This window comes from Dermochelys coriacea, chromosome 20 (genome assembly GCF_009764565.3).
Source record: "Dermochelys coriacea isolate rDerCor1 chromosome 20, rDerCor1.pri.v4, whole genome shotgun sequence".
Classification (NCBI taxonomy): Eukaryota; Metazoa; Chordata; order Testudines; family Dermochelyidae; genus Dermochelys; species Dermochelys coriacea.
Genome location: NC_050087.2, coordinates 14,501,837 through 14,527,930, shown reverse-complemented (window position 1 = coordinate 14,527,930; position 26,094 = coordinate 14,501,837). Strand labels below are relative to the sequence as shown.

The 26,094-nt window shown below is 48.8% G+C and overlaps 1 protein-coding gene across 1 annotated transcript; it reads right to left on the bottom strand.

Annotated features, from left to right (window-relative positions):
* Positions 1-557: 557 nt before the first annotated feature.
* Positions 558-13,425, bottom strand: LOC119846024 (CD209 antigen-like protein C). The gene is made up of 9 exons (XM_038379134.2): positions 13,020-13,425; positions 12,090-12,200; positions 11,019-11,108; positions 6,265-6,315; positions 5,759-5,848; positions 4,326-4,439; positions 2,999-3,150; positions 1,626-1,735; positions 558-891 (listed from the first exon to the last, which is right to left on the bottom strand). The coding sequence occupies exons 1-9, from the start codon at positions 13,114-13,116 to the stop codon at positions 759-761; spliced, it is 948 nt and encodes a 315-aa protein (XP_038235062.1). The 5' UTR covers positions 13,117-13,425; the 3' UTR covers positions 558-758.
* Between the last annotated feature and the right edge of the window lie 12,669 nt (positions 13,426-26,094).

Below are 26,094 nucleotides of genomic sequence, written 5' to 3'. Positions count from 1 at the left end.
TTCAGGGTAACTCCCCTGAAGCCAGAACAGCCTGTGCAATTACAGCTGTGCACCTGAGATCAGACTCTGGCCCAGTGTCAGGGAAAACAGCCTGGCAATGAGATCTACCAGACCAGGGAATTGCATCATCTTGTGGGAAGGGCATGAGCCATATTTAATGTAGGGGCCTGAGGGGAACAACCCCGCCCTGAGCCCCAGTATGAGAGGGAAATGGATTCGATGGTCCAATGCCAGTCAGCTTCTCCACCTCTGCTTTCCATGATCCTGTCCCATAGCTCCACTCACTGCAATAGCCGCCCAGAATTTAGAGCCGTGATACTCGGACTTCAGTGGTTCAGGAACCAAATTAGCCATCGCCATTACGCAAAGGAGCCAGAGGAGGGTGAATTCATTGTTTAATTTACTATAGTACTATTCATATTTAAACAGTGTGATGGAAAATATTTAGTTTTATATCCATATATGTTACTCTCACAGCAAATAAGTTAGTAGCTAAGTGCAAGTTGATAACTTAATGGGTTAATAACAGAGTAAAAGCATCCAGATTGGTTAGTAACTTAGATCGGTTAATCATTAAATCACAGTGTTTTGATCGCATGTGCTGCAATGAGCCACAGGAGACACATTGAAGAGCTTCTTGCAGCTCGAGAGCAGCAGTCTGAGAATCATTGATTTAGAGAGATGATAGCTCCTGAGCAGTCCCATGTGGGGCAGGCTGTGTGACACCTCCCCTCCCTGCTGTGAATTCAGGGACTCAGCTAGCACTGCCGTTCGCAGATCCAGTAATGACTCAAGGAGCAGATGGCATCATTCCACCTCCCGTCAATGCGCAAGGTGCCACAGTCCTCCCCATGCTGCCCAGAATTGTTGGGTTCCCCGGCCCCCCAGAACCTGAGAAGGAAACAGAAGCCCCATGGAATTAGAGGTCTCTAATTTGAAAACCTCCTCCATGTGGGTGGTGTGAAATGAGCCAGCTCCTAGGGGATAGGTCTCCTCGTCACCCATGCCACTGACTGGCTTGATAGTTTTAGCAGAGAGTCAAGGTGGGCATGGACTGATCTGCCTACTCACAACTTGAGGTAGTGCCTGGAGGTCAAGGCCATGGCAGGTTGGTGCTAGCCACTGAATAGTAGGAAGGCAGCCAGTCACTGCTCAAGCCATAGCTGTTCTCTGGTGCATTTTACGGGTGAAGAAACTGAGGCAAAGAGCAGGAAGCGAAGTGCCTCACAGTCTGCCAGCAGAGCACACTGTTGGGGCTGAGACTAGAACCCAGGAGTGCTGCCTACGTGTCCACTGCCCTGTCAACTGGGCCATGTTGCTGTTCTCCCCAGCACCTTTCCTTAGCATGACATTCAGAGTGCCCCATGGTAAAGCAGCTTTCTGCTCCCCAGGAACACCCCAGGTGCTGTCCCTGCTCTGTGCTCACCCTGGATGACAGTAGCATGGAGGCAGTAGCAGACTCATAACCTTCTTTACCTGGTTTAGCCACTAAAGCCCCCTGAAGTATCAATTGCATTAGTAACAGTGCTCCAGCTCGCTCTTTAGGGAGAGAGGAGATAAAGCAGAAATAGCTGATTGTAAGGGACAGTTCTCTCTCCAAAGAGGCTGAACAAAGAGGGACTTGCCTGACAGACAAGGGGCTGCCATCCAGCCAGCGCCACTCCCCTTCCTTCGCTGAGTCGCTGAGGCCCAGCCAGTACACTTCAGGCTCAGTGATGTGGTTTGACAAAAACATCTGTATGGGAAAACAGGTGAAGAAGACAATCATGATCCCAAGCAGAAGGTGAGAGGGGAGGGGAGGGGGTTTCATGGGGCCTGTGTTTGTGGCCAGCAGAGTCTGTAGCTGTAGATTCTCACCCCTCTCCGTTTTTCCAACCCTTTACATTAGGGCTGGCCACCCAAGATTTCTCAGGACGCACCAGGCACTCCCATGGATGCATCGCTTCCTCTCTCCAAGAGGAGTGACCGTTGTGCATCATGGGAGATGTAGATTGACTGGGTAGCCTGACCGCTAAAGAATGGGGGCCTGAGGCATCAAAACTACAGCTCCCATGAGGCACTGCAGCAGCATGTCCAAAGTGAAATGTTTCAGTTTTCCGTTGAAAATTTGCAGTATATAAATATTTGCCCCGCAAAATGAAATTTTCCACAGGGAAAAAAAAGCTTCATTTTCTGACCGGCTGTATTTCAAATGCTTCATCTCTGCCCTTTGCCCATTCTGCACCCTAGTTACTGAGGGAGCCTTAAGTCCACGCCTGAAGATGAGACAGCGAAATACACACACTATGAGCTGTACTGCTCGGGAGTCAGATTTTGGTTCTGGTGACTCCAGATTCACACCAGTACTTTGACCACCTCTGCACTGCATGTGCATCCTCCCAGCACCAACTAGTCTCCCAAAGTCCTGTTCCCAGCAGGCACCGGTCTTAATTTAAAACTTAAGGTGGATTCTCCCTCAGGGCAGGATTCCTTCTGCAAAGTCCTGATGAGGAATCTGGAGTGGGGTCTTCCCCCGGATATCAAAAGGCCTTCCCCGGTGTAGTAGTGAGTTGCTGTGAAAAGCATTTTACCTCTGGAACAGCAGCTGAAATTCTGCCCAGGTCGGTAGTGATCAAATGTTATTTTTAGGTCCCCATAGGACTCTGTGATTTGGATTCACAGGGGATTAGAACTGCCCCCCGCCCCACACACATGAATTTGGATTCACATCGAACCATCCACCTCCGACACTGAGATTTCTGTTCACAAAGCTCACTCGACATTTTTCAAATGACTCTAAGTATCCAGGTTCCCTCAATCCTTCTTGAACAGCAAGCTACATCCAAATATATTGCTAAATTCCTGGAGAACTTGGACCAGACTGTGATCTCAGTTATGCTGGGGTCAATCAAGAGTAACTCCAGATTCACCCTGGTATAACAGCACAGAATCTGGCTCCTTGTGCTTAATTCCCTCCATTCTGCATGATCCAAAATAGGAATCTGAGTGGATGGCTTACCTGTTCCTGTTTGGTGTTAACAATAACCAGGTGAGACCCTTCATTGGTACAGAACTGCTTAGCATCCAACCAGGATTTAGCCAATGTTGAAAAGAAGTAGCAATTTTTCTCAAAATGCTGCCAGCCAGGTGGACATTTTGTGCAGATGAATTCTGCGAGAAGTCAAATTATGGGACAAGCCTGCATTAGAGAGTCAAAATGTAGTCCAACAGAAGTGTAAAAACTCAGCCGTGTCCCCATACTTTTTATTTACTTCTGACATTCTCACTGGGTTCAAGAAAATAATTTGCACTGAATTTGCGTATTCCCTGAAATTGGATTCTTTTTCCTTCCACCAGCTGCTTACAAGCAGTTAAAAAATTCTTGAACGTATTCAGTATTTGGACTTATTCATGAATTTCACCATGACATTTCCCCGCCCCCTCCTGAGAAGCTTGCCATATAGGTTGTTGCAAATATTCATACTTTGACATTCATCCTCTGTCGGGGTGTTTTTAAAAGTTACAGGCATTGTCACCGCTCTGGCATGTGGTAGCAGGCAGCAGGGCCTGGTTTCCCATTGAAAAATGAATCAGTGAGTTAATATTTTCCTAGTATAATTTCTTGGATTTTTGCTCTGGGCACTAGTCCTGGAAAAAAGGTGCCCATAAACAAAATGAAGGCTAATCTGTGATCTCTGCCCAGACACTATGTCCAGTCTCCTAGATACAACTCTGCCCCAAGAACTGACCCTAGTTAGAGAGTGGCAGGCAGGGAGCAAACTCCCTTGCTAGTTGCAACAGCTCCCGCCACAAAATATCACAGCCTGCAAACAACAACATAGCATGTCTTCAAAGACCGAATGCTGCTGAAATGTTTGGAAAGAGAACTTGCAAGCTGATGTACAACAACACCATCTGGTGGCTTCTGCCATACAGTATTGTAGCCATCCCATGTTAGGCTCCATTATGTATTTAGCCAACTAGGGGCAAGATTATCAGCTGTGTCTGTTTCCATTGGGTGGAGGGCAGGTATCAGGGAATGGGTTATGGCTTCCTGAGTCTCTGGCTGGTTCTACACCAACTCAGGTGCCCAAGGCATAGAACCAATGAGAGAATCAGGGCCAGGCAGGAGGGTGGCATGGGAGACATCTGTGCTGGCTCTACAGCCTCTGGGGCCTCCCAGCTGGGGAGATGTGGTCAGTTTCAGTGAACAGGGAGCTGCGCAGGCTATAGGCCTATTGGGAACATGAAAGTTGAATGCGCTGTTCCCTGCTGGCTTGCACTAACTCTAGGCATTTGCGATTAACGCTGTCACTGGTTTCAAGCCCTGTCTGCTGCCCCCTTACCCGTGATTTTCTGTAACTCCTCCTGCACCCTGCTCAAGACTTCCTGGAGTCTGTCATGGTCCCTTCTTGCTTCAGCCAGCTCATTCGACATACTATGCGTTAGGTTTCTTATCTCTGTCGGAACAGGCAGGGGGTAGAAAAATGCCACCGGAATCAACAGGTTGATATTTTTGGGCTGGCTCAGACCTTCCTTCATAGCAGCTGGAAATTTCTAACTATGTATCCATCCATCCGCAAACACATTATCTGTCCCCATTCACAGCCTTCGACCTAGCTACACTCCGATACTGGAGTCCACCATTGTATTAGCTAAGCACCTCTGTTATCCTGGGCTCATTGATTTTCCTTCAAGCCAACTGTTGGATTCAGTGAGGGAATTTCTACCTCAGTTGGCCGGCAATCAGGTAGCCCACACTCCCCCTCAGAATCACAGGGCTCTTCTCTGGAGGTCTAAATCTATAGTCACGGCAGTGACCCCACCATCACCAAGATCAGAATCTGGCTCATGTTTGCACGGGATGGGCCTGATACCAGAAGGGCTGAGCATTCCCGAATTTCTCCTGCAAGCCATGGGAGCTTTGAGCTCTCAGCAGCTCTGAGTGAACCAGAGGCCTCTCCTGCCCCCCCCAAGTCCCTGCCAGCCCCTCACTCCCACATATCTACAGGGTATTGAGACCACAATTCAGCAAAGCACTTAAACATAAAGCCAGTGATTTTCAACCTTTTTTCCTTTGCGGACCCCTGAACTTTAGAATGGTGGTGAGGACCATTTGGAAATCTTAGATATAGTCTGTGGACCCCCACGGGTCGATGGACCACAGGTCGAAAACCACTGCTCTGAGCACATATCATCCCACACAGTAATCAGGAGTGTAAAATTGTTTGACAGTTGCTATCATGGTAAACAACTTGGGGATTGAACTGGGGCCCTCCAGAGATAAAACCACCCATCCATTTCCCCAAATCAGCACAGAGGGGGACCTGTCACACCTGCTCACCAGTGGGTTACACATGCATAAGTGCCTTTGCTGGATCAGGGTCTGAGATCCAAAGTTCTGCTGCAGTATGAACTAGGCTCAGGATAAAACCCGGGAAGGCCCAAGGGAACAGGATGCAGCTGATCCCAAACTAAAATGGGATTATCCATATAGGGCTCCCTGCTCCATCCTCACACTTTCCCTTTCTCATCCTCCTCTCCTTCCATTTCAGTTTGCCCTCCACACGGGAAGATCAGACCCAGGAGTCCCTCTACAAGGAAGTAGCAGGTTTCAGAGTAGCAGCCGTGTTAGTCTGTATTCGCAAAAAGAAAAGGAGTACTTGTGGCACCTTAGAGACTAACAAATTTATTTGAGCATAAGCTTTCATGAGGTACAGCTCACTTCATCGATGAAGTAGCAGTGATCAGGCGTTGGAAGGAAAAGGATGTTTCTCACCTATGGCGTCCTGGAGATGTAATGGGTCTTTCACATAATCAGCTTGGACGTCCTCGATTGCCAGCCTGACCCCAGCCAGCTCCTTGGACACTGCAAACAACAGGGGGCAGAAAACAACTTTGTACATTGGCGTGTTGAAGGAAGAGACTCCATCCATGTGGAACCCCCACGATTTTATTGCACGTCTTCTGACATTTGATATGTTTCTTGAAGCCCCCAGTCCTCGATTTATGCAGTTAGAAGAGATTCTCAGCTTTCATTTAAAAAAATTAATTTCTACCCCTTGTGGTAACAGAGAACAGCTTAATAACGCAACCCAAGCATGACCCTAAAGACTCAGAAACCAGAACACAAATAAATCAAGCCCAACATTTATTGTATTTTTTAAAATCTCATGAGTTTTAAGCCAGTCTCATGGGCTTGACTCATGATTTTTGAATGCTGGGGTTGGCAGCACAAGGGAGCTGTTTATGCCCAACCTCTCAAGAGACATGAGCAGAACATACCATTAAGAAGTCGACTATTAAACACGCTGAATTCTTTGGACATCTTCAACTCTAAAAGGAAGATGAGAGAATGGGGAGTTTCCTTTTTAAATAATAACACAGGACCTCATGCTGCTCCACCCACACGCTCCACCCCTGAGGAATGCTGGATAAGGACCATTCATCCAGGAGTGTGTGAAATTTATGGAGCAAGGGCAGTCGTTGGCAAGGACATAAATGGGTTTCACTTATAGCTATTAATGATTTATATTACAGTGCTGCCTACAAGCCCCAACTGAGATTAGGGCCCCTTTGTACCAGGTGCTGCACAAACCCTAACTGAGATTGGGTACTGTTGCTCTGGGCACTGCATAGACACAGAGCGAGAGACAGTTACAAATAGATAAGAAATGTTATCCATTTCACAGAGAGTGAAACTGAGGCACAGAGAAATGAAGTGACTGTTTCAAGGTCACATAGGCAGTCAGCTGCAAAACTGGGAACTGAAGCCAGATCTTGTGAATTCCAGCCCATGCCTGAGCCAGAACAGCAGCCAACGTCTACTTAGCTGAAGCTCAGACTCCCTTTGGGAGCAGCAGGATCTGAGTACTAACCCTCTGTTACTGTGATGTTCTCAGTGCTCATGACGTGCTGCACAGTGACACCCATGCAGTCCAGGTGGATGAAGGCTCATTACAGCGTTCAGAGTCCCGGGATAAATTAGCAAATTAAGACCATTGTTTATTAAGAGAGATCTAGTCAATGACCCATGCAGGGGAACTGTGATGGAAAAAACAGATCAGACCCAGGACTGCATTAAGGTAATCCAGGGGCATCAAGCACACCCCAGCATAAGGGTTCCCATTGGCCCTGCCCCTGTGCAACGATCCTAACCGTAGGTGGGTTTGCAGGGGCTATTTGCTGGGTGTTTGGGGACACACCACCACACTCTTCTGGGCAGGCTGGGGCCTCCACCTTCCTATATTTCTGCTTCCTTTCTTCAGATGGTCTGGGGAGTGTCCTGGAGGAGACAGGTCTCAATTCCCACTCACCCAAGCAGTAGGTGTCTTTATGGGGTCCCCAGGGACGTGCCTACTCCTGGTACAGACCAATTCCACTCATGCTTATGGCTTTCCCAGGGGTAACACTCTCATACAATGAGACTCAAAGTAGAGGCATGACCTCATCAGAACAAAATCTCATTGGACATTCAGTGATCCTAAGATCAGGGTAGTTGTTGTGCAACAACTTCCAAGAGTATGTCTACACCTAAAATGCTACAGCAGCTGTGCTTCAGTGTAGACACTCACTACGACAGGAGGGGTTCTCCCCTGACTGTAGTTAATCCATTTTCCCAAGAGCCAGTAGCTAGGTTGATGGAAGAATTCTTCCGTCAACCTTGCACTGTCTACAGCATGAGTTAGGTCAGCATAGCTACATCTGTCAGCGGTGTAAAAAATCACACCCCTTAGAGACGTAGTTATGCAGATTGTTAGCTTTTAAAATAGACCAGCCCCAAAGAGCTGCTTATACCTCCTGTGACTGTCCCACTCCCCACAACGATCTATGGTCCTATATGAGCTGTGGGTCACATCCACAGCTAATGTACGTTGGTTAAGCTCCACTGAAGTGATTTCCACCTGCCAAGAGTCTGACCCCATGGGACTGACTCTCCTCTCCCTTAAGGCGTAAGAACCCCAAAGGATGTGCCAGATCAAAGGGAGAGAAATGTTTCCTTTATCCTCTCACCCAGATAGTCCTGGAGAGCTGACAAATTTCTCTTGGAATCTCTTCTGGCCATATCTCGATCCAACTGGGCTTCAGCAAGACCCTGGAACACTGTAGACACGAGATCTCTTGATAGCAGAGTAAAGTTTATGAGCAGGGGAAAACTCGTATCTTTGGGGACATCAGTGCTGCTGTAATGTGCGCTTTCCTCCCAGACACCACTCAAGACCCATTGTGATAACTGGGTCTACAAATTTACCCTCCTTGTGAGCTCAACTGTGAAAAGCGAGTGAAAGTTCATCAAATGTCACAGTGACAACAAATTTTGATGGGGAACAGTGCAAAAGGGAAACAGAAAGACTGAATTAGTCCAGACAAAAAGGCCTCTTGATAGAATTCAAAGTCTGTGGTTTAGATCATGCCTGGTAAATAAGAAAAATTTGAGACCAGAGACTCCAGCCCTGGAGCACCCATGGAGTTGGCGCCTATGCCCACATCAGTGCACTGGGCCATGCACTGTTGCCAACTCCCATGATTATTTCACAAGTCTCACAATATTTGATCAACTTCTTCAAGCCGCAGCTCCTAGATACATGTCACTAGGGAAGAATCTCAGCTTTCATTTAGAAAAGGTAAATCTATGGCCCTCATGGTTGCACAGAAAACCTTAAAAATGAGATCTGACCAAGACCCTAACTTCTCAGAAACAAGATGAATAACACGAGCCCAAGATTTATCATATTTTTAAAAAGCTCATGATTTTTAAGCCAATCTCATGGGCCTGACTCATGATTTTGAACATCGGTGTTGGAGATACTCATCGGTTATGCCGTGATCTCTTGAGAAACACCAGCATAACATACCTTTAGCCAGTTGTTTGGTAAATGCACTGAATTCTTTGGTCATCTCCAACTCTAAAAGGAAGATGAAAGCATGGTTAGTTTCAATTTTAAACAACAACAATTCAGCCCCTCGCCCTGTCCCTACCCACATGCCTGCCCGATGGGGAGCACCGGATCATGGTTATTCATCCAGAGCAGTGTGAAAATTATGCCTCAGTGGCAATGTGACAAGGTGTACCTGGCACTTTATGGCCCTCTGCTGGAGGCCCTAAGGTCCTACTACACCTCGGCCTCAGGAAGGAGCAGCGAAGGTGTGTTTGCAGGACTGCCTAGAAAGGCAGCACAGAAGCAGCCAATCAGAGCCCAGCAGGCTCAGATAAAAAGAGCTGCAGGGGCTGACTGCAGGTCAGTCCCTAGCTGGGGCCAGAGTGGTGAGGAACAGGACAGTGCTCTGGCCAAAGGAGCTCAATAGGCTGCATTTGCCAAACCTAGGAGCTGAGAGCTCTAGCCCTAAGTTAACAGACAGAGGTAAAGAGACGAGGTGGGAAGCAGCCAGGGAATGTAGCAGCAACCAATTAAAGGAGGCCATACATAGTTGCTGTTTATAGGGTCCCTGGGTTGGGACCTAGAGGAGCGGGCAGGCCTGGTGTTCCCACCAGCACTAGCAGCGTGGACTAAGCCCCAGGAATGGGACAAGGCTTGTTCAGCAGAACGGGACTCAAAGGGCCCAGAGATGATGGAAGCTTCTAGTGAGGGTAACACTTTGTTGAATTCTTTGCTACTTCAGAAGGTGCTTATCCATTTTTGACTGTGTGACTTGGCCAGAGGGCTGAGCCACTCATGGTGACAACCTAGAGGGGTGCCAGGAGCAGGAGGAAGTCCTTCAGTACCAGATGCAGCAGCAGGAGACACTCAAGTGGCGAGTGTCCCCTCATTACAGGCAGCAATTGGTAAGGTTGTAAATGGGTTTCACTTACTATTATTCCATTATTATTGCCGCAAAGCCCCAGCTGAGACTGAGGCCCCCTTGTTTCAGGTGCTGCACAGACCACAACTGACATAGAGACCCCGTTGCTCTGGGTACTGCACAGTGATAAAATGACAACACTCCCTCATCCTGAGCTGAAGAGCTTACAATACAAAGAGACAAGAAATGTTACCCATTTTACGGATAGTGAAACTGAGGCACAGAGAAATTAAGTGACTCTTTCAAGGTCACACAGGACGTCAGCAGCAAAACTGGGAACTGAAGCCAGATCTCCTGAGGTCCAGCCCATGCCTAAGCCATAACGCCAGCCAACATCTATTCAACTCGGGGCTCAGAGCCTGTTTGGAGCAGCAGGGTCTGAGTACTAACCCACTGTTACTGTGATGTTCTCAGTGCCTGTGATGTGCTGCACAGTGACACCCCTGCAGTCCAGGTGCGTGCAGGCTCGTTACAGTGTTTAGAGTCCCAGAGAAAAATTAGGAAATTAACAACAGCGTTTATTCAGAGAGATCCAGTCAATGCCCCGTGCAGAGGGACTGTGTTGGAAAGAACAGGTCAGAGCCAAAACTACATTGAGGCAATCCAGGGGCTCCAGGCACACCGAGCCTGGTGGTTCCCATTGGCCCTGCCCTTGTAGAATGGTCCCAGCCCTAGGTTGGTTGACAGGGACCATCTGCTGGATGATTGAAGACCCACCATCACACTTCTCCCCCGTCCAGATTACAACTTCCTTACTTCATTTGAGCTGGGGTCTGTCCTGGAGGACACAGGTCTCTTTCCCCACTCACCCCAAGCAGTGGCTGTTTATGGGAGCCCCAGGCACATGCCTGCTCCGGGACAGACCTTTCCATCTACGCCAAGACTACCGCAGCAGGATAACACTCTCAGCCAATGAGACACGGGTAGAAACGTGACTTCATCAGAACAAAATTTCATTGGACAATCAATGATCCTAGGAACAGGACAATGTCCAACAACTTAGAAGAGCTGCTTCCACCTCCTGTGGTTGTCCCTCTCCCCACAATAATTTACAGTCCTGTCTGAGCTGTGGTCAGATCCCCAGCTGATCTATGTCTGCTCAGCTCCATCGAAGTTCAACTTCCACCAGCCGTGCAACTGACCCCGTAGGCCCAACTCTCCCCTCCCTTGAAGTGTATGGACCAAAAATGATCCACCAAGTCTGACAAGGAATAGAAACACTTCCTTTATCCTCTCACCTAGATAGTCCTGGTGATGTGACAGATTTCTCTTGGCATCTCTTCTGATTGTATCTCGATCCAGCTGGGCTTCGGCAAAACCCTGGAACACTGTAGACATGAGACTTTTGATAGCGGAGTAAAATTTATCAGCAGGGGAAAACCATATCTTTGAGGACATCTGTGTTTCTGTAAAATGCACTTTCCCCCCAGTTACCACCCAAGACTTCTGGTGTCCATTACCTCATGCTAGCTGTGATCTTTCGCAACAGGTGCACTGTGCTCAACACAGGGATAGATTATTCTGGACACCAGCTCAGTCCTGGGTACAATGTAGAGCTGTGTTGGGGCTACTCTGTAACATTGAGCTGCCAGTGGCCCCAAGATATGCAGTGCAGTTGCTACTTCTATGCACGAGCACGGAATGTGGTTGGACAGCTCCAAGGGGCATAGCAAAGCTGAGAAAGAAAAGGGTCAGCCTTCGGAGAGCAATGCAGGGGTCTGATTGCAGAGCAGAACAGAAAGCTGCCTGCTGCTACAAGAAGCCTGCCTCGGCTTTTGTGTGGTTAGCTGGTTGCAAAGTTTAAAAGGAAAGGAAGGCGTTTGTCGGGCCCAAGCTCTCCTTGTGTTAATGTGGAAGAGGCAATGGTGGCAGCGCACTGTGCCATGCCCCTGTTGCATTGTTCTCACCCCCAGACATTCCCTCTCCAAGATTCATCTCCCTCACACTGTTGAAAAAAGAACATTTTTGTATGAATATTTCACAACCTTCAAATTAGCACCACAAACATGGCCTGGTTATTGATTTTGGGTGAGATTTTTCTGACATTTGCAAGCACAAGTCCCATGGAAAGCTAGCAGGAGTTAGGCTAAGGACAAATCCCACCCCTTTGAAAATCCGGTCACCTTAACTCAGAGGGATGGAAAGTTACGTAGCAATGGCAACTGCACCACAATGAAGGTCACAGATGAGCCTCCATTCTCAGCCCAATTTTGTGCCCCACTGCTAAAATCCACCAAAAACTCATCAGAGCAGCCTCATTCTTGGCAAGTTAGATCTGAGGCTGAGGTAGAAACGAACAGGAGACTTACATTTCCCAAGCTTCACCAAAATGAGAGCTGTAGCCACTGTAATGCAAATTGCCAGCAGGACACACAGGATCGCAATGGCCTTCCCTTGGGCGGAGTTGGAGAGGCAAAGAGCTGTGGGGAGCAACACTGTTTAGATCTCTCAATGTGGGATTAACCCCACCTAACATTCCCTTTGGGGAGAGACTCCAGGCACTGAACATGCTTCCCTTGAAGAGAAGATGACTGGACAAAGGGCATGGAGGGATTTACCACAAGGTAAATACTTTGAAGTCCTTCTCAGTCTCCCGTGTGTTCCATTTTCCATGTTGGGAATCCCTCTCCCTTTTAAAGAAAAGAAGTACTTGTGGCACCTTAAAGACTAACAAATTTATTTGAGCATAAGCTTTTGTGAGCTACAGCTCACGTCATCAGATGCATTCGATGGAGTGAGCTGTAGCTCACTTATGCTCAAATAAATTTGTTAGTCTCTAAGCTGCCAAAAGTACTCCTTTTCTCTTTGTGAATACAGACTAACACGGCTGCTTCTCTGAAACCTCTCCCTTTTGGCAATCTGGTAAGGATAAGGTGAGTGTCACCCCCAGATTGAGAAGCCCCTGCCTTAAAGGGAACATGAGAATCCTCTCAGGCTCTAGCGGGAAGATATGGCCAGGCTCATAGGACCAGTTTCGTCCCTGGAATAGCAACACTGAAGGCACTGGAGTGACCCAGGGATGAGTTTGCCTCATGATAAGAAAGGAGTTTATGTGGAAGATGGGAATATCCAGACTTAACCAAGACACTAATTGGGAGAGAGAGAGAGAGAGAGAGAAACTCTCCTGATTGTGGGCACCGGCCAGCCACAAATTCAGAAAGCCAGGAATAGGACACAGGCCTCCTGACTCCTAGGGCAGCTCCTTAATCACAAGACCACCCTTCCTCAGGCCAGCTCACCTTTGCCGCCTCTCCCAGGTGAGCTGCTCGCTCCCTGCACTGTCAGTTCCACCTGTTCTGCGTTGTCCCATTTGTGATAGGAGCTGTCCGGGTGCATGACTGCGGATGTCTCTGTTCGGCTCCCTGCCGTCGGTGCACTTTATATTGATAGGAGCCATCATCATGCCTTTCCGGGGGAACAGACGCCTGTGGTCACACTTCCCATTCTCACAGTTGCCTGGTGAGGGACTATGGCCCAACCATTTTCTCTCCAGGTCAGTGCAGAATCACTGTGGTTGCAGTTTCTGATCCTTAGACTTCCAGGCTCTGGGATTGCTCAACTCCCATTGACTTTTATCAGAGCATGTTGAAATCAGCACTTCTCTCCCAGAGGCTGCTCAAGACAATCTGCCACCCTAGGCAACACTTCGATGTTCCATCCCCCTCATCAGAGGCCAAGGGTGGCAGATTTGGCCAGTCACTCCTACATCGTGAAGGAAAGGGCGGCAGTGCCAAATTCCAGTGAGTGGCGTTGTGGTCTTGCATGACTGGGGGACAGCCAGGCTAAATTTGCCACTGTAGGCAGCTGCTCAGAAGTTTGCCACCGTAGACATCTGCCTACATTGCATGTACCTAGAGCAGCCTCTGCGAGCACCTCACCTGATGGGGTCCTGTACTATTCCTGGACACGCTAGATAGGATGGCAGGTGGGCTTAGCAGAAGGCTTCTTGGCCAGAAAAATATCAGTTTCTCACCAATAACAGGAGTCACACTCACTCTTCCAACTGGAAGTTTGTGGCATGGGCATCTTGATCCCACAAGGGCAAATGAATACTTAAAGAACTAAGAGGACATTCGACCCCCCTGGACACCCAAGGGTCTGTTGGATCAAATAATCTCCTGTAGACTTCTCAGGGTTTGTGAGAACATGTGCCAGCGACTTGAGGACAGTAGAGCTCGCTACACCAGCTATAACCCTGCCAGGGGCTCGTCCACACCCGCTAGTTAAGAGGTTAGGGGCAGTGTTCACTCTCTAAGCACTGTTTGTCAAGCTGAAAAAAGCCAGAGCCTGTCCCACAGGTGGAACCAATGCCAAGGTACTCTGCTGAGGGGCAGTTTGAGTGGGGAGGCAGGCTAGCCCTGCAGGGGGAAGTAGCCAGAATCCCTTCCTTCCACTTGTAATCCAAGAGCGGCCGTTGCCTCGTAGTGACTCCTTGGAGACAGCAGCTCAGCATTTCGCTGATAACTTTACATACTCTCGCTCACACCAGCACAGAATCCACTAGGTCAGCGATTACACGATCCCAAGGATGGTCATGAGTAGGGCCCTACCGTATTCACGGACACGAAAAACACATCACGGACATGACATCTGGCTATTGCAGAGGCATTGCAGGATTGCAACCCTTACTTCCGCACCACCACCACAAGCAGCTTCCTCCAGTCAGGGGAGGTTTCTGGAGGTGGGGGAGTGAGTCCTCAGTTGGGGTGCCCTGAGCCCTGCCCCTCCCTGGCTCCAGGCCGAGCACTTGGGTTAAAGGGGCTTAATGAGGCTTTGGGCTGGCTTTGTGTGTGGGGGGGTGGGGGTGACCATGGCACCCCCCAGACCACAGCATCCTGGGTGATCACCCCCCCATAAGGCCGGCCCTGCCCCCCAAAAAAAGTTATGACCCCACCCATAGCATGTCACCCTCACTTCTGCACTGCTGCTGGTAGCAGTGCTGGCTTCAGAGTTGGGCTTCCAGCCAGCAGCCGCCACTCTCCGGCCACCCAGCTCTGCAGGCAGTGCCGCCGCCAGCAGCAGTGCAGAAGTTTACTTAATGGCAATATCACGACCTCTGTACAATAGCCTTGCAATCCCCCACAATCCCCTCTTAGGTCGGGACCCGCATGGTTTCAGCACCATGAAATTTGAGATTTAAATATCTGAATCCGTGAAATTTACATTTTTTAAAAATCCTCTGACCGTGAAATTAACCAAAACAGGCTGTGAATTTGGTAAGGCCCTAGTCATGAGATTATTGGCAAGTAACAATTCTGAGGCCAACTGTATTTTTTTAAATATCACCCTGCAGATTATGTTGGAAGCATAACAGTGAGGTCTGGTGGCAGCGGGGTTGGAATGGGGGTCAGGAGATCTGGGTTCCAGTCCTGGCTCTGTTGCAGGGTAACCCTCTGTGCATTGGTCTCCCTATCAATAAAATGGGTATAATGACATTGACCTCCTTTATGAAGAATTTTGAGATCTGCTGATGAAGACCAAGGTACATTATATATATCAGACCTCACTGAGCCCTGGTCTACACTAGGCGTTGAGGTCGAATTTAGCAGCATTAAATCAATGTAACCCTGCACCCATCCACATGACGAAGCCCTTTTTTTCGACTTAAAGGGCTCTTAAAATCGATTTCCTTACTCCACCCCCAACAAGGGGATTAGCGCTGAAATCGGTTTTGCTGGGTCGAATTTGGGGTACTGTGGACGCAATTAGATGGTATTGGCCTCCAGGAGCTATCCCAGAGTGCTCCATTGTGACCGCTCTGGACAGCACTCTCAACTCAGATGCACTGACCTGATAGACAGGAAAACTTTTGAATTTCAATTTCCTGTTTGGCCAGTGTGGCAAGCTGCAGATGACCATGCAGAGCTCATCAGCAGAGGTGACAATGCAGAGATCATCAGCAGAGGTGACCATGATGGAGTCCCAGAATTGCAAAAGAGCTCCAGCATGGACCAAACGGGAGGTCCGGGATCTGATCGCTGTATGGGGAGAGGAATCCGTGCTATCAGAACTACATTCTAGTTTTCGAAATGCCAAAACATTTGTCAAAATCTCCCAGGGCATGAAGGACAGAGGCCATAACAGGGACCCGAAGCAGTGCCGCATGAAACTTAAGGAGCTGAGGCAAGCCTACCAGAAAACCAGAGAGGCGAACGGCCGCTCCGGGTCAGAGCCCCAAACATGCCGCTTCTATGATGAGCTGCATGCCATTTTAGGGGGTTCAGCCACCATTACCCCAGTCGTGTTGTTTGACTCCTTCAGTGGAGATGGAGGCAACATGGAAGCAGGTTTTGCGGACGAGGAAGACGATGATGATGAGGTTGTAGATAGCTCACAGCGAACAAGCGGAGAAACCGGTTTTCCCGACAGCCAGGAACTGTTTCTCACCCTGGACCTGGAGCCAGTACCCCCCGAACCCACCCAAGGCTGCCTCCCGGACCCACCAGGCAGAGAAGGGACCTCTGGTGAGTGTACTTTTAAAATACTATACAAGATTTAAAAGCCAGCATGTTTAATGATTAATTTGCCCTGGCATTTGTGGCTCTCCTGGATATACTCCCAAAGCCTTTGCAAAAGGTTTCTGGGGAGGGCAGCTTTATTCCATCCACCATGGTAGGACACTTTACCACTCCAGGCCAGTAGCACGTACTCGGGAATCATTGTAGAACAAAGCATTGCAGTGTATGTTTGCTCGCATTCAAATAACATCCATTCTTTATCTCTCTGTGTTATCCTCAGGAGAGTGATATCATTCATGGTCACCTGGTTGAAATAGGGTGCTTTTCTTAAGGGGACATTCATAGGTGCCCGTTCCTGCTGGGCTGTTTGCCTATGGCCGAACAGAAGTGTTCCCCACTGTTAGCCACGCGGTGGGGGGAGGCAAAATGAGACCTAGGAACGAAAGCACATGTGCTATGTATGTAATGTTAACAGCAAGGTTTACCGTGAAAGAGTGTACCCATTGTTCTATAAGATGTGTCCTTTTAAATACCACTGTCCCTTTTTTTTTCCTCCACCAGTTGCATGTGTTTCAAGGATCACAGGATCTTCTCCTTCCCAGAGGCTAGCGAAGATTAGAAGGCGAAAAAAATGCACTCGCGATGAAATGTTCTCTGAGCTCATGCTGTCCTCCCACACCGACAGAGCACAGACGAATGCATGGAGGCAGACAATGTCAGAGTGCAGGAAAGCACAAAATGAGCGGGAGGAGAGGTGGTGGGCTGAAGAGAGTAAGTGGTGGACTGAAGAGAGGGCTGAAGCTGAAAGGTGGTGGCAGCGTGATGAGAGGAGGCAGGATTCAATGCTGAGGCTGCTGGAGGATCAAACTAATATGCTCCAGCGTATGGTTGAGCTGCAGGAAAGGCAGCAGGAGCACAGACCGCCGCTACAGCCCCTGTGTAAGCAACCACCCTCCTCTCCAAGTTCCATAGCCTCCTCACCCAGATGCCCAAGAACGCGGTGGGGGGGCCTTTGGCCACCCAGCCACTCCACCCCAGAAAATTGCCCAAGTAACAGAAGGCTGGCATTCAATAAGTTTTAAACTTTTAAAGTGCTGTGTGGCCTTGTCCTTCCCTCCTCCACCAACCCTCCTGGGCTACCTTGGTAATTATCCCCCTCTTTGTGTGATGAATTAATGAAGAATGCATGAATGTGAAGCAACAGTGACTTTATTGCCTCTGCAAGCGGTGATCGAAGGGAGGAGGGGAGGGTGGTTAGCTTACAGGGAAGTAGAGTGAACCAAGGGGCGGGGGGTTTCATCAAGGAGAAACAAACAGAACTTTCACACCGTAGCCTGGCCAGTCTTGAAACTGGTTTTCAAAGCTTCTCTGATGCGCACCGCACCCTCCTGTGCTCTTCTAACCGCCCTGGTGTCTGGCTGTGCGTAACCAGCAGCCAGGCGATTTGCCTCAACCTCCCACCCCACCATAAACGTCTCCCCCTTACTCTCACAGATATTGTGGAGCGCACAGCAAGCACTAATAACAGTGGGAATATTGGTTTCGCTGAGGTCTAACTGAGTCAGTAAACTGCACCAGCGCACTTTTAAACGTCCAAATGCACATTCTACCACCATTCTGCACTTGCTCAGCCTGTAGTTGAACAGCTCCTGACTACTCTCCAGGCTGCCTATGAATGGCTTCATGATCCATGGCATTAAGGGATAGGCTGGGTCCCCAAGGATAACTATAGGCATTTCAACATCCCCAATCATTATTTTCTGGTCTGGGAAGAAAGTCCCTTCCTGCAGCTTTTGAAACAGACCAGAGTTCCTGAAGATGCGAGCGTCATGTACCTTTCCCGGCCATCCTACATTGATGTTGGTGAAACGTCCCTTGTGATCCACCAGTGCTTGTAGCACTATTGAAAAGTACCCTTTGCGGTTTATGTTCTCACTGGCTTGGTGCTCCAGTGCCAAGATAGGGATATGGGTTCCGTCTATGGCCCCACCACAGTTAGGGAATCCCATTGCAGCAAAGCCATCCACTATGACCTGCACATTTCCCAGGGTCACTACCCTTGATATCAGCACATCTTTGATTGCGTTGGCTACTTGCATCACAGCAGCCCCTATAGTAGATTTGCCCACTCCAAATTGATTCCCGACTGACCGGTAGCTGTCTGGCATTGCAAGCTTCCACAGGGCTATTGTCACTCGCTTCTCAACTGTGAGGGCTGCTCTCATCTTGGTATTCTTGCGCCTCAGGGCAGAGGAAAGCAAGTCACAAAGTTCCATGAAAGTGCCCTTACGCATGCGAAAGTTTTGCAGCCACTGGGAATCATCCCAGACCTTCAACACTATGCGGTCCCACCAGTCTGTACTTGTTTCCCAGGCCCAGAATCAGCATTCCACCTCATGAGCTTGCCCCATTAGTACCATGATGCCCACATTGCCAGGGCACGTGCTTTGAGAGAAGTCTGTGTCCATGTCCTCATCACTCTCGTAACTGTGCTGACGTCGCCTACTCGCCCGGTTTCGCTTTGCCAGGTTCTGGTGCTGCATATACTGCTGGATAATACGTGTGGTGTTTAATGTGCTCCTAATTGCCAAAGTGATCTGAGCGGGCTCCATGCTTGCCTTGGTATGGTGTCTGCACATAAAAAAGGCACGGAACGATTGTCTGCTGTTGCCCTGACGGAGGGAGGGGCGACTGGCGACATGGCTTACAGGGTTGGCTTACAGGGAATTAAAATCAACAAAGGGGGTGGCTTTGCAAGAAACTGAATGGCCGCCTCAAGGATAGAACTCAAAACTGGGTTTAGCAGGCCGTTCATTTCACAGAGGGAGGGAGGAGAAAATGAATACAAAACAAATCTGGTCTATTTCTTGTTTTGAGCCACTTCATCTATCTTTATACATCTTGCTGGCAGCAGGCGGTGCAGTATGACTGCTGGCCATCATCTTCTGCTAGCTACAGATTAAAAGACAGTGCACTGCCGGTAGGACTTAATCGCCATGAGACGAAACAAGGGAAATGACCTGGCTGAGTCACTCCCATGTTTGCCCAGGCACCCGGTTAAAAGAGCACCCAGGACTACATCGACGATGGCTACCAGTCATACTGCACTGTCTGCTGCCAAAAGGCAATAAACTGCTGCTGTGTAGCAATGCAATACCACGTCCGCCAGCACACAGGAGACATACAGTGATGGTTAGCTGAGCGGGCTCCATGCTTGCCGTGGTATGGCGTCTGCACGGGTAACTCAAGAAAAAAGGCGCAAAACGATTGTCTGCCCTTGCTTTTACGGAAGGAGGGAGGGAAGGGGGGCCTGATGATATGTACCCAGAACTATCCGCGACAATGTTTTAGCCCCATCAGGCACTGGGATTTCTACCCAGAATTCAAATGGGCGGCAGAGACTGCAGGAACTGTGGGATAGCTACCCACAGTGCAAAGCTCCAGAAATCGATGGTTGCCTCGGTACTGTGGACACAGTCCGCCGACAACATGCACTTAGAGCATTTGTGTGGGGACACACACACTCGACTGTATAAAAATGCTTTCTACAAAACCGACTTCTATAAATTCGACCTAATTTTGTAGTGTAGACATACCCTGACTTGATCCTCTGTCACCGCTTCAGAGGAAGGTGTAAGGAGCCCCTAGGTGGACAAGTATATACCAGCACTGATGGGCTGATGGATACATTTGAGGAGGCGGCTGTCAGTAGCATTGAGCTGAACACCATTCTGCTCTGAGATCCCAAATATGCCAATGACATTGTCCTGTTGGCCCAGTACAGTGAATCGCTGCAGCTGATGGCGAGCTGATAGCGGCATGCATTGGTCTGGCTATTAAACCAGATAAAATGAAGTCCCAGGCCATTAGCATCTAAGAGCCTCCAGCTCCAAATTACAACCAGCTCACTGTTCACCTGTCTGGACTGTTAAATATTTGGGCAGCATCATAGAATCATAGAATATTAGGGTTGGAAGAGACCTCAGGAGGTCATCTAGTCCAACCCCCTGCTCAAAGCAGGACCAATCCCCAACTAAATCATCCCAGCCAGGGCTTTGTCTGGGCCTTAAAAATCTCTAAGGAAGGAGATTCCACCACCTGCCTTGGGAACCCATTTCAGTGCTTCACCACCTTCCTAGTGAAATAGTGTTTCCTAATATCCAGCCTAGACCTCCCCCTCTGAAACTTGAGACTATTGCTTCTTGTTCTGTCATCTGCCACCACTGAGACCAGCCGAGCTCCAGCCTCTCTGGAACCCCCCTGGACAGTCCTAGAAGATGCTTCAAAGATGTGGGTGCCCATAGCTCATATCGCAGCAGCAGCTGCAGCTGCAGCGTTTCAGATCCTTCAGGAGTGTCTGTGGGACCATCATGAGATCAGGCTTGCTATGAAGCTGTGGACCTACAGAACCACAGTTCTACTGACTCTGTCATCTGGAAGTGAAATGTATGTGGTGAGGAAGGCTGAAGGACACCGGACTGATGCTGTTGATTCTCCTGATGTTGTCGTTGTCTCCATCAGCTGTTTCATATCAAGCGGTAGGAGAAGATCAGAAACGAGGATATTAAAAGCTGAACTCAGCAATTGCCTCCATCAGCACTGGTTTGGGATCAGCAGCTTTCCTGGTCAGAAGTATTATAAGATTGAAAGATGAACGAATTCCAAAGCATGTGTACCAAGAAATGCTGCTAAACAGTCAGCAATCATGTGGGTGCGAAAAGCTTACACTTGCCAGTGATGGACATAAAAGGAGTATGCAATCAGACCACCCTAAGTATCTTGCCAGAGATCGACCTGGGTGGCGCTCACTTTGCAGGGGCCATGTCCCTTTGAAATTAGCCATTAATTCAAATCAAATAGAATTAAGGTGGACAATTCTGAAATATGGGGAAATTTCTGACTCCAGGCAACTAGTGATTGGTTTGTGCCCTGAAGAAGAAGAGCAGAGATGTAGAGCATTTATGTTTATTTTTTTATCCTGTCTAACGTAACTGGTTATTTTTATGCTGAAAATTCATAGGGCCTGGTTCTTAGTTACATGAAGTTCCCTTTATTTCAGTGCAAAGGGCCCTGTTTGAAAATCATAATAAGGCCCTTCACCCTTGGTCTCACTGACATCCAGTGGCAGTGAGTTCGCCTGGCTAATTCTGTGCTGTGTACACTTTGGTGCCATGTTTGTGGCAATGCCTGGAATGTGTCGGGTGCTTTCTAGAGATGCAAGAAAGGATGGTCCTTGCCCTGAGGAACTCGCAGGCTAAGGATGGACAGAAAGAGAAGCAGGGACCAGGAAAGGGGAACAGCCAAACCATCAAATGCTGATCAGCAGATTCACTCAAGACAGCCCATCAGAGAAGGACTGACGTGTGTACCGGGTTGGAGCCTGTGGGATTGGCTATGGGAGGTCGTACCATGCATAGGTGCCTTCCTGGGTGGGGGGACGCACCAGTGGCTGTACCAGCTGCAGACAAGCCAGGACATGAGCCGATCAGGAGGCGTGGGGCAATTGTACAAGGGGCAGATAAGACTGAGGACATAGAACGAGCGGTGGAATTATTGGACAAGGGCAGACAAGGATGGGGACGGGGCTGGGGTGAGCAGCATGGATGATTGTACGAGGGCAAACAAAACGAGAAGCACAAATGGCACAGGGGCTGTGGTGACCAGGGGTTATGAAGATCAGCCAGGGATAAACAGGGTGCCTCGCTGTGCCTCGGTGTCTGGGATTTGCCTTCTGCGGGGCTCCATGGTTTGGTTCCAGCAGCCTTTGTACAGCGTTTCCTCAATTTAAACATTAGGGTCATTTCTGATGCACTTCCTCATTCTAGTTAATTTCCCTCTTCCTAGTCCCAGAGCTAATTCTGGGCCATTATTGAGTGTGTGGAAGCTTATTACATAGGGCCAGATCCTTAGCTGGCATAAATGGGTGTATTGACCCCAATGGATGTGATGCCAATTTTCACAGCTGGGGATCTGGTCCCAATGACTCCAATGGAACGATGCTGTTTTACACCAGTGGGAGATCTGGCCCCCTTGTCATCACTCTTAGGCCTTTTCTATGTTATACTGCTATGAACTAAACTGTGAATTTAAATTCACTTTATTATCCTAACTTAACCCCTCATGTGGATTCTCTTAGTCCAGCGTAAAAGTGACCTTTATTCGGTTTATTTTATGTCACCTTGGAAGGGGTATAGGCTAAACAGAATAAGTTTGTCCACATGTAGGGTTAGATGGGGATAACAAGACCTGTATCGCTGCATTGGCATAAGTGGTAATACTTTCCCATATAGACAAGCCCTTAGTCAGTGGCTCATCTACAGTTGCGTCTTCAACCAACTCCCAGCCTGGGTCATGCTCCCCACGGATGTCTTTCTTTGTTCGGGTGGAGTGTTCCCCTGGGCCCTGCAGGGGGTGCTTTGCATGTCTGGGGTCAGTGCTGGGGGAGGGGAGGGATACATAAATGTCTATATATCTTGAGGATGAAGGGCCAGAAATTTAGTTGGTATAAATTAGTGTAATTCCACATACTTTCATGGAGCTCCACAGGTTTATAGCAGCTGATGACAAAGCTGATGATTTTTACTGGCTATGAGAACATAAATGGAAGGGAATAATTGCATTTCTACAGTGTTAACTTGTGAACATGAACCTAACCCCCTTGGACCTTCATGACATCTGCTCAGAACAGCTCTGCCGATTCTTACTCAGGCAGGGATTGGGGAGTTTATACTTGTCTCCAAGCAGCCACTCAAATGAGGAATATCTGGATCTAATATCGTGTTAAAAGAACAAAGACTTTGGCAGGACAATATAATGGCCCCCCTGATTAATGCCACCCCCATACACAATGCCAGCATCACTCCACCAACTCCCAGCAAACTGAAAGTCAAATAAATGTTTGTAGCCACTGGGAATATGTTGATCATTTGCCTTACTTCCTCCTTCCGCACCTCTTGAACAACTCCCCTCTGTTCACCACAATCCAGACAGAACAGCCATCAGGAAACACCTGAGAAAGGGGAATTCACTGGGCAAAAAATTGACTTTATATGGCCCATGAGTGTGTGCACTGTTTTCTCAATAGAAAATGGACGCATGATGTGCCTGGTCATGAATGTGGAAACTTTGGAAGATACCTCACAAGATCCAGCAGATCCAAGAGAATCGAGAGATATAGAGGACATTTTTGAATGGCAGTTTGGCGTAGGGAGGCCACTTGTCCACTTCACACCAGATGGTCCTCTTTTTGGCGGGTTTGTCTCCCATCTGGTAGTGGTAAAAACTGGGGGTGGTTTTTCCAGTATCAGACGGGAGACCCCATTTTGGAGCGTGCACTTCTCTGCACCACCAGTATGACTTTGTACACCTGCTCCATCTAAGGTCAGGCCAATGGGAGCGGGACGCTCTCAAAAATGGTATCCCCCATGCAGTGTGACCTTGCACACACCATGCAGACGACATCATGCTGGCAGGGGTGGGCTCATACCATTCGCAGAAGTGCCAGGATATCTGGTATTCCAGAAATGTGTGAGTAGCCACTGTAGGTTGGCCCAACCTGTAAGAAAATCAAGCTTGGTTGCACTGAGGTCTCCAACTATCCAAGGAAGACAGATTATCATTCCTGGATATTCAATACTCCAAAGAATTGAAAGGATGTTGTGCAAGGGATAGGATGACAACAGGACGGGGCGCTGCCCTCCCAGAACCAAGACACAAGGTATCACTCTAAGATTGGACAGGCTTCGGAAGTCAACAGGTAAGGATCCATTGGTGATGGTTCATATCAGCATTGCTGTCATTGCACCGCGGGATATCTCACAGATAGTAGATGACTTCTGGGCACTTAGAAATGTGCTGAAGATGAAGAATGTCCAAGCCATCTTTGAAAAAAATCCTTCCTGTCCCACGAGTAAAGGAAAACAGAACCCAGAAAATTATGGAAGTGATCTGCTGGCTAGGTAAGTGATGGAGGGTTTTGGTTTTGTAGAACAATGGTCCACCTTCTGTGGGGAGAGAGGGCTGTATAGTATGGATGGCCTCCACCTCAGTAGAAGGGGGGCCACTCTTCTCGGTGACAGGCTGGCTAGAGCTGGTTTGAGACAGGGTATATTTGGCCTGCTGGGGGCCCCCGTAGTCCTCCTGCAATCTACTTCCCCCCTACTCCAAGAAACAGCGGGATGAGAGGAGAAGAGCAGCAAAGGTGAGTCCTCCAAGCTTGCCTAGATTGGAGTCTCTGGAGCAGCCATTTTGGGAACCACAGAGACCTGGTCCTCCAAGGGCTAGAAGGGTGAGCAGCCGCCAGTCAAGGACCCGCTGGCCCAGAAAAAAGGAGTTCCTGGCCTCAGTAGTTCAGTTCCAAGCTGAGACCAGTGGAGTGCAGAAGGGGGGTCCTCTCAAGCCAAAGGAACCTGACAATCAAACAGAGTTTATAGTTAGCTGACCTTACAATATTGGGATTGCAGATAGAGTAGAACCTGAGGACGCTGGCCCTGAGTCAGGGCTGGAGATAATAGGGCCCAGTAGGAAGAGGTCCAGGGAAAATAGCAGCGAAGAATTGAAGTGAGCATTGTGTGGCTGCTGTGCATAGGGTCCCTGCATTCGAACTCGGAGTCGTGGGTGGGCCCGGGTTCCTCTATCAGCTACAGGTAAAGTGGCATAAACCCCAAGAATGGGATTGGGCTTATTTGGGAGCCCAAACAAAGGGCTCAATTTTAAAGGCACAGACCTGGGCTGAAGACCCTAGCAAGGGCAAAGAGACTGATTATTTGTTGGACTCTAGAATACCTTGTAAGGGGTTCATTTGGACTTCCTTACTTGGCTGGAGGGCCAAGCTACTGTAGATCAGCCAAGATCTGTCAGCAGTCTGCAGGGGGCACTGAAAGCTAGAAAAAGGACTGTGGTACCACATCCCACCACTCAGAGGCGCTCAAGATGTTAGTGCCCCTTTAGAGGGCTAAACTAATAGCAAAAGGGGAGGGTAAAAAGAGGGAAGATATGAGCACAGCACAAAATCAAGAGGTTGAGAACAAAATTAATCATGGAACCAAGGAACATGAAAAGAGGAATTCTTGAATTGCCTATAGACCCTATGAGCCTAGGTAACAAATGAGGAATTGGAATTGCTCATTTATTAGCATAAATGGGATCATAGATGGCATTACTGACACCAATGTCAGTCGCCCTTCAGCACCTGCAGAACTCACCCTCTGCCCTGGGTCTCTCTGCAGGTAAAGCGGAGCAGCAGAAACAGCAGTTTTTGCTCTTTCTTTAATTTGACCTTAGAGATTCTGATCTCCACGTGTGGAGACGGGAGTGCGACGTTATCACTGGAGGTGAGAGGCTCCGTCCCTTGAATGTGCCTTGCAGACTGGTGCCCCTGAGCGTGCCCCAGAGCCCTGCATGCTGCTGTGCCGGGTTAGGAGTCTCATTGGGGGCAGGGAGACATGTAGATACGCTTCAGAAAAGATCTGTGCCCTCCACTGCTGTGGGACGGAGGGGGGGGTGCACCCTCTAGTGGTGTTTGTCTGTGTCTGCGTGCACATGCCTTCGAGGGGTGTGAGTGCACGTTTGTATTTGTCCACCCACATGTGCCCTCTAGTATTCAGACCTGTTGTTGTTCCTCAGAGGTGCTATACTGCTAACGGTTAATGGGGATTCTCCTTCAGCTCATCTGTGGTGACCTGAGTTTTTCAGGCAGCAGGATCTAGGCTCTATCCCTGCCCTGCCAGACATTTCTGAGCAGCTGCTGGATGCAGCATAGAGACGGCCTAGGAAGCCATCGACTTGTGACAATGTTGTTCCCTGGCATCTGTAATGAAGGAATGGGGGATTGGGGAGTGGGAGAGAAGAAAGAATG

What these genes read in the sequence shown, in the direction of transcription:
- LOC119846024 (XM_038379134.2), bottom strand. Translation starts at nt 13,116, where the DNA reads ATGCACCCGGACAGCTCCTATCACAAATGGGACAACGCAGAACAGGTG. An exon ending in ACATCACCAGGACTATCTAG is followed by an intron (nt 6,316 to 11,018) that starts GTGAGAGGATAA and finishes TCTTCCTTTTAG; the next exon opens with AGTTGAAGATGTCCAAAGAA. An exon ending in GGCAGCCCCTTGTCTGTCAG is followed by an intron (nt 892 to 1,625) that starts GCAAGTCCCTCT and finishes TTTCCTTCTCAG; the next exon opens with GTTCTGGGGGGCCGGGGAAC.